This window comes from Salmo salar, chromosome ssa29 (assembly GCF_905237065.1).
Source record: "Salmo salar chromosome ssa29, Ssal_v3.1, whole genome shotgun sequence".
In the NCBI taxonomy this organism is placed as follows: Eukaryota; Metazoa; Chordata; class Actinopteri; order Salmoniformes; family Salmonidae; genus Salmo; species Salmo salar.
In genome coordinates, this window is record NC_059470.1 from 40,407,501 (window position 1) to 40,415,000 (window position 7,500).

Genomic DNA, 7,500 nt, shown 5'->3' on the forward strand with positions numbered 1-7,500 from the left:
AAATCACACTTTATCTAAGAGCGAAATAGAGCCGCACAAACAAGACATGGACATGTGAATAATAATGTTATTATTTTTTAAATTAAATATGGATTTTCTTTTAAAGAATTGCTTTTATATTTTTCCACTATTCAGGAGTGAGGAAAGTTTAAAGTAAGCGAATTGTAAATATGATACCTATGAAGAGGGATATTTTCAATGTGTCTTTATGCGGATTTAAATGTTGAAATGTCTACACGTTGGCAAGAAGCTGTCGCAGTAGAAATGACAGCAAAAAATATATATAAAAATACATGAACATCGTTCAAACGAAACCAAAAATCTCCTACTGAACGTTAGGTTTGAAGTGTTCCGGTACAACATATTTTGTTCCTTATGAGGCTCTGCGTTATAGATGGTACATGAGACGTAATAAGTCACCAATGGCGATAAGGCTCGCTGTTGAATATAGTGAGAGAACAATCTCTCTGTATTTTGTCTCATGATTCCTTTAAAGAAAAAAAAGACTGGTGTTATTCTGCTCTGCTGCGGTATAAAGTTACGTCGTCTAAACGGTGAGGTTGAAAGCGTTTTACAGAACCTGTGATATATTGGTTAAAACTGCACCCTCGTAGTATATGCATTTAAATAAATAATTGTATATATCAATTTTATTTAAAAAAAAAGTAAAGGCCCGGAAAAGTAAAATAGCAATTTTATCATACACGATTTATTCAAAATACTGACAAATTACAACGCAGTTTGTAACACATTTCGACTGTCTTTTCTCCATAGGAAAACATTTTTTTAATAAAAATTAATAACAAATAATGACAAGAATTACCAAATTCACAAAATGCCCACGTTGACCAAACATTTATGAACGTAATGTTGGTAATATCAAATAGACAATATGAAAACAATCAATAGGAAAAAATATGTCTGTATGAAACTCAAAACTTCCCAATTATTTAATTTATACAAATAAGAGTAGCAAACAATTAAAATAGCTGAAAAAGATCAAAGCTTACAACATTACTGTTAACACTTAAACATTGAATTTTAGCAATTTACAAATGTACATTCACTTATTTTCATATTGAAACACTTTGGTTCGATAATACAAAAATGCTCATGTCAGATTCAAAAAATAAATTAAAAAGATATTAAATTCAAAACTCGATTTACAAAAATAATACAACAACATACAAACATACAATTAACCAGTACGAGACATTTGAACAAAATTGACAGAATACTTGTTCATACTCATCAACATGGGGATATAAGAAAGCGATCACAAAACTACAATTTTGTCTGTTTCTTATTTGTCGATATGCCAGTGCATTGAATGATTTGGGTCTTAGAAAATAGACCTTCACGATATGTTTGTTTTTTGAGTCTATGGGCATATTAGAAAATATCTTTGATATGTTTTTAATTATTTTATGGGCCAATTTTGGTTAGAACGCGTCCCTTGGTTCCGGGTGTCTGTAGAGGGCCTCATCCCCTGGATCAGGGCTGGAGGAGCCGCTGGGGGGTGTCTGAGTGCCGCTGGCACCCGAACTATGACAGACGTACCACTCTCTTAAATTGGCGGGCTGGGACGAGGTTGCTGGTTCCGAGAGCGACGAGGCTCCTGGCTCTCGGCCTAAGTCCGATGATGGGGACACCAATGACGGGGTCGATGACTCGTAGCCAGAGCTCGGTGGTGGAGACTTGCAGTGGACTTTCATGTGTTTTCGGAGCGAGCTGGGGTGTGTGTAGGATTTATCACAGCCTCTCACTTTGCAGTTGTAGGGCTTATCGCTGGTGTGCACGTGGGAGTGCTTCTTCCGGTCACTGCTGTTGGCGAAACGTCGGTCACAGCCGTCAAACTCACATTTGAAGGGTTTCTCACCTGAAATAAGGGAACATAAGTTAAGCGTTGGATTCAAAAAACCCAAAGGCATAAACTTAAACCGCTGCTTTATTTTTGGTGGTGATGCATGGCCATATAAAACCATACTGGCTTATAGTGTATTGCCTATTGTATGAACCAGCTGAGTTCCTTTAGGACAGCTCAAATGAACCAGCTGAGTTCCTTTAGGACAGCACAATGAACCAGCTGAGTTCCTTTAGGACAGCAAAATGAACCAGCTGAGTTCCTTTTAGGACAGCACAATGAACCAGCTGAGTTCCTTTAGGACAGCACAATGAACCAGCTGAGTTCCTTTAGGACAGCACAATGAACTAGCTGAGTTCCTTTAGGACAGCCCAATGAACCAGCTGAGTTCCTTTAGGACAGCCCAATGAACCAGCTGAGTTCCTTTAGTACAGCTCAATGAACCAGCTGAGTTCCTTTAGGACAGCCCAATGAACCAGCTGAATTCCTTTAGGACAGCTTAAATGAACCAGCTGAGTTCCTTTAGGACAGCACAATGAACCAGCTGAGTTCCTTTAGGACAGCACAATGAACCAGCTGAGTTCCTTTAGGACAGCACAATGAACCAGCTGAGTTCCTTTAGGACAGCCCAATGAACCAGCTGAGTTCCTTTAGGACAGCTCAATGAACCAGCTGAGTTGCTTTAGGACAGCACAATGAACCAGCTGAATTCCTTTAGGACAGCTTAAATGAACCAGCTGAGTTCCTTTAGGACAGCACAATGAACCAGCTGAGTTCCTTTAGGACAGCACAATGAACCAGCTGAGTTCCTTTAGGACAGCACAATGAACTAGCTGAGTTCCTTTAGGACAGCCCAATGAACCAGCTGAGTTCCTTTAGGACAGCCCAATGAACCAGCTGAGTTCCTTTAGTACAGCTCAATGAACCAGCTGAGTTCCTTTAGGACAGCCCAATGAACCAGCTGAATTCCTTTAGGACAGCTTAAATGAACCAGCTGAGTTCCTTTAGGACAGCACAATGAACCAGCTGAGTTCCTTTAGGACAGCACAATGAACCAGCTGAGTTCCTTTAGGACAGCACAATGAACCAGCTGAGTTCCTTTAGGACAGCCCAATGAACCAGCTGAGTTCCTTTAGGACAGCTCAATGAACCAGCTGAGTTGCTTTAGGACAGCACAATGAACCAGCTGAATTCCTTTAGGACAGCTTAAATGAACCAGCTGAGTTCCTTTAGGACAGCACAATGAACCAGCTGAGTTCCTTTAGGACAGCACAATGAACCAGCTGAGTTCCTTTAGGACAGCCCAATGAACCAGCTGAGTTCCTTTAGGACAGCTCAATGAACCAGCTGAGTTCCTTTAGGACAGCCCAATGAACCAGCTGAGTTCCTTTAGGACAGCCCAATGAACCAGCTGAGTTCCTTTAGGATAGGCTAAATGAACCAGCTGAGTTCCTTTAGGACAGCTCAACAAGCCAGCTGATTTCCTTCAGGACAGCTCTACTGTTGTATGCAATAATTCAAAGTGTTACATTGAATAAAAAGATAATTGATGATAATTTTCAGGATTTGAGTGGCTTGGTTATGGTTTTGTTGAGAATGTAGGTCCCTGTAGTTGAAGACACAAGCTGTCCTCTTCCTGTAGTTGTTACCATACTTGACATGTACTTGTTTATATTGCACTGTAATGGAAAACTGTCATTTATAATCAAACAGTAAAAGAAAACAGAAGTGTTGCTGCAGCTTATTGTACATTTTGGTGCATTGTGGGAAAATCACTGTATTTCGGTTGGTAAGCCTACTGTAATTCCACCCCACAGAATGAAGGTACCATACCATATCTTTGGAGCGCCGAAAACCTTTTCACTAGTGAGTGCATGGTAATGTTGTTTCTGTATCATTAAAATATTTTCAGGCGTGCCTTGTAACAGGCTGCATATGTTGCACCCGTGAGTGAGAATGCCGTATCAATTGAATTCCTATGTGGTTACAATGTCCCATTAAGTTTAAATATTTATTGGGGACAGATTGGAGTGGCAGCGAGTCTTAAAACGTAAATGAGTTATCACCACCCAGCTTTTTGGTCTGTGTTGCTCTGTTCTGTGTTGACCTGTCCTTCTGTTCTGTGTTGACCTGTCCTTCTGTTCTGTGTTGACCTGTCCTTCTGGTCTGTGTTGCCCTGTCCTTCTGTTCTGTGTTGACCTGTCCTCCTGTTCTGTGTTGCCCTGTCCTTCTGTTCTGTGTTGACCTGTCCTTCTGTTCTGTGTTGCCCTGTCCTCCTGGTCTGTGTTGCCCTGTCCTTCTGTTCTGTGTTGACCTGTCCTCCTGGTCTGTGTTGCCCTGTCCTTCTGGTCTGTGTTGACCTGTCCTCCTGGTCTGTGTTGCCCTGTCCTTCTGGTCTGTGTTGACCTGTCCTCCTGGTCTGTGTTGACCTGTCCTCCTGGTCTGTTTTGCCCTGTCCTCCTGGTCTGTGTTGACCTGTCCTTCTGGTCTGTGTTGCCCTGTCGTCCTGGTCTGTGTTGACCTGTCCTTCTGTTCTGTGTTGACCTGTCCTCCTGGTCTGTGTTGCCCTGTCCTTCTGTTCTGTGTTGACCTGTCCTTCTGGTCTGTGTTGCCCTGTCCTTCTGGTCTGTTTTGCCCTGTCCTCCTGGTCTGTGTTGACCTGTCCTTCTGGTCTGTGTTGCCCTGTCCTTCTGTTCTGTGTTGACCTGTCCTTCTGGTCTGTGTTGCCCTGTCCTTCTGTTCTGTGTTGACCTGTCCTCCTGGTCTGTGTTGCCCTGTCCTTCTGGTCTGTTTTGCCCTGTCCTCCTGGTCTGTGTTGACCTGTCCTCCTGGTCTGTTTTGCCCTGTCCTCCTGGTCTGTGTTGACCTGTCCTCCTGGTCTGTGTTGCCCTGTCGTCCTGGTCTGTTTTGCCCTGTCGTCGCTGCCAGATTGGATGCCTTTGTTAAGGCCTCTTGAAGTGCATGTGATGTAAAATACCAAATGTTCATTAAAATACTGTAATGTGTGAACACTTTGCCTAGCAACCAACCTGCATACACCAATCCCTTTTAATTACAGTAAAATACTGTGCAATAAAAACCCCTCCCTCAATACAAATTATTCATTCATTCCGATTACTTAAAAATAAATAATATAATGCAGTCAATTTTACATTATTGTATTGTGTGTCACTACACAGTACTTGCTTTGATACAATATTTCTAATTTATATTACAGTGCGTGTATTGTAAATTACAGTACATCTACCTAAATCGTGGTATCAAAGCATATACTGTGTAATGAAATTCTGAAAATTTACTCTCCACCGATTTACAGCTTGATTGGCCTGTAATGTCTAGCTTCCTATGTAGCCTATACAGCATAACCTGGCAAAACCATAATGGTTGAATTAATTACTCTGAAATCATCCTATGCTGATCTCTCCGATGCAAGGCAGCGTTGTCAGGCAGCTAGGCTCTTAGCTACAGAGAATATATAATTGCTCAGTCTAATTACACATGCACGTTGAATATCAATTTGACCTTCAGCTGTCGGGCTGAGAGAGCAAATCAGGGACATTAGTGTAGTACAAGAGCATGTCTCAGAACACACCCCAAGGGGAAACCCAGTCATAGCCAAACGATCCGGTTAGGTTTTAAACATGATACCCAAGACCAGGGCCCTTGGGAATCAACACACGCAGAAATAATTTAACAGATTTGTACTTAAGTAACGTGAGCAAATGATATGAATAATACATACGGAGGAATGAAAGATGCAACAGAGGCAAATTGATCATTCACCATAAAGGAATCATAGTCATATTTACCATAAAGGAATCAGAGTCATATTCAACATAAAGGAATCAGAGTCATATTCACCATAAAGGAATCAGAGTCATATTTACCATAAAGGAATCAGAGTCATATTCACCATAAAGGAATCAGAGTCATATTCACCATAAAGGAATCAGAGTCATATTTACCATAAAGGAATCAGAGTCATATTTACCATAAAGGAATCAGAGTTATATTCACCATAAAGGAATCAGAGTCATATTCACCATAAAGGAATCAGAGTCATATTCACCATAAAGGAATCAGAGTCATATTCACCATAAAGGAATCAGAGTCATGTTCACCATAAAGGAATCAGAGTCATATTCACCATAAAGGAATAAGAGTCATATTCACCATAAAGGAATCAGAGTCATATTCACCATAAAGGAATCAGAGTCATATTTACCATAAAGGAATCAGAGTCATATTCAACATAAAGGAATCAGAGTCATATTCACCATAAAGGAATCAGAGTCATATTTACCATAAAGGAATCAGAGTCATATTTACCATAAAGGAATCAGAGTCATATTCACCATAAAGGAATCAGAGTCATATTCACCATAAAGGAATCAGAGTCATATTTACCATAAAGGAATCAGAGTCATATTTACCATAAAGGAATCAGAGTTATATTCACCATAAAGGAATCAGAGTCATATTCACCATAAAGGAATCAGAGTCATATTCACCATAAAGGAATAAGAGTCATATTCACCATAAAGGAATCAGAGTCATGTTCACCATAAAGGAATCAGAGTCATATTCACCATAAAGGAATAAGAGTCATATTCACCATAAAGGAATCAGAGTCATATTCACCATAAAGGAATCAGAGTCATATTTACCATAAAGGAATCAGAGTTATATTCACCATAAAGGAATCAGAGTCATATTCACCATAAAGGAATCAGCGTCATATTCACCATAAAGGAATCAGAGTCATATTCACCATAAAGGAATCAGAGTCATATTTACCATAAAGGAATCAGAGTCATATTCACCATAAAGGAATCAGAGTCATATTTACCATAAAGGAATCAGAGTTATATTCACCATAAAGGAATCAGAGTCATATTCACCATAAAGGAATCAGAGTCATATTCACCATAAAGGAATCAGAGTCATATTCACCATAAAGGAATCAGAGTCATATTCACCATAAAGGCATCAGAGTCATATTCACCATAAAGGAATCAGAGTCATATTCACCATAAAGGAATAAGAGTCATATTCACCATAAAGGAATCAGAGTCATATTCACCATAAAGGAATCAGAGTCATATTTACCATAAAGGAATCAGAGTCATATTCACCATAAAGGAATCAGAGTCATATTCACCATAAAGGAATCAGAGTCATGTTCACCATAAAGGAATCAGAGTCATGTTCACCATAAAGGAATCAGAGTCATATTTACCATAAAGGAATCAGAGTCATGTTCACCATAAAGGAATCAGAATCATATTCACCATAAAGGAATCAGAGTCATATTCACCATAAAGGAATCAGAGTCATATTCACCATAAAGGAATAAGAGTCATATTCACCATAAAGGAATCAGAGTCATATTCACCATAAAGGAATCAGAGTCATTTTCACCATAAAGGAATCAGAGTCATATTCACCATAAACGAATCAGAGTCATATTCACCATAAAGGAATCAGAGTCATATTCACCATAAAGGAATCAGAGTCATATTCACCATAAAGGAATAAGAGTCATATTCACCTTAAAGGAATCAGAGTCATATTCACCATAAAGGAATCAGAGTTATATTCACCATAAAGGAATCAGAGTCATATTATGTGCAGTT

General features: G+C 39.7%; 1 protein-coding gene across 1 annotated transcript in view; it reads right to left on the bottom strand.

Annotated features, from left to right (window-relative positions):
* Positions 1–687: 687 nt before the first annotated feature.
* Positions 688–7,500, bottom strand: part of LOC106590685 (zinc finger protein ZIC 4) — a 12,457-nt gene continuing 5,644 nt past the window's right edge. Inside the window, exon 2 of the mRNA XM_014181843.2 lies at positions 688–1,879. Coding sequence (XP_014037318.2) covers positions 1,443–1,879 — 437 coding nt within the window. The 3' untranslated portion in view covers positions 688–1,442. The remainder of the gene's footprint in view (positions 1,880–7,500) is intronic.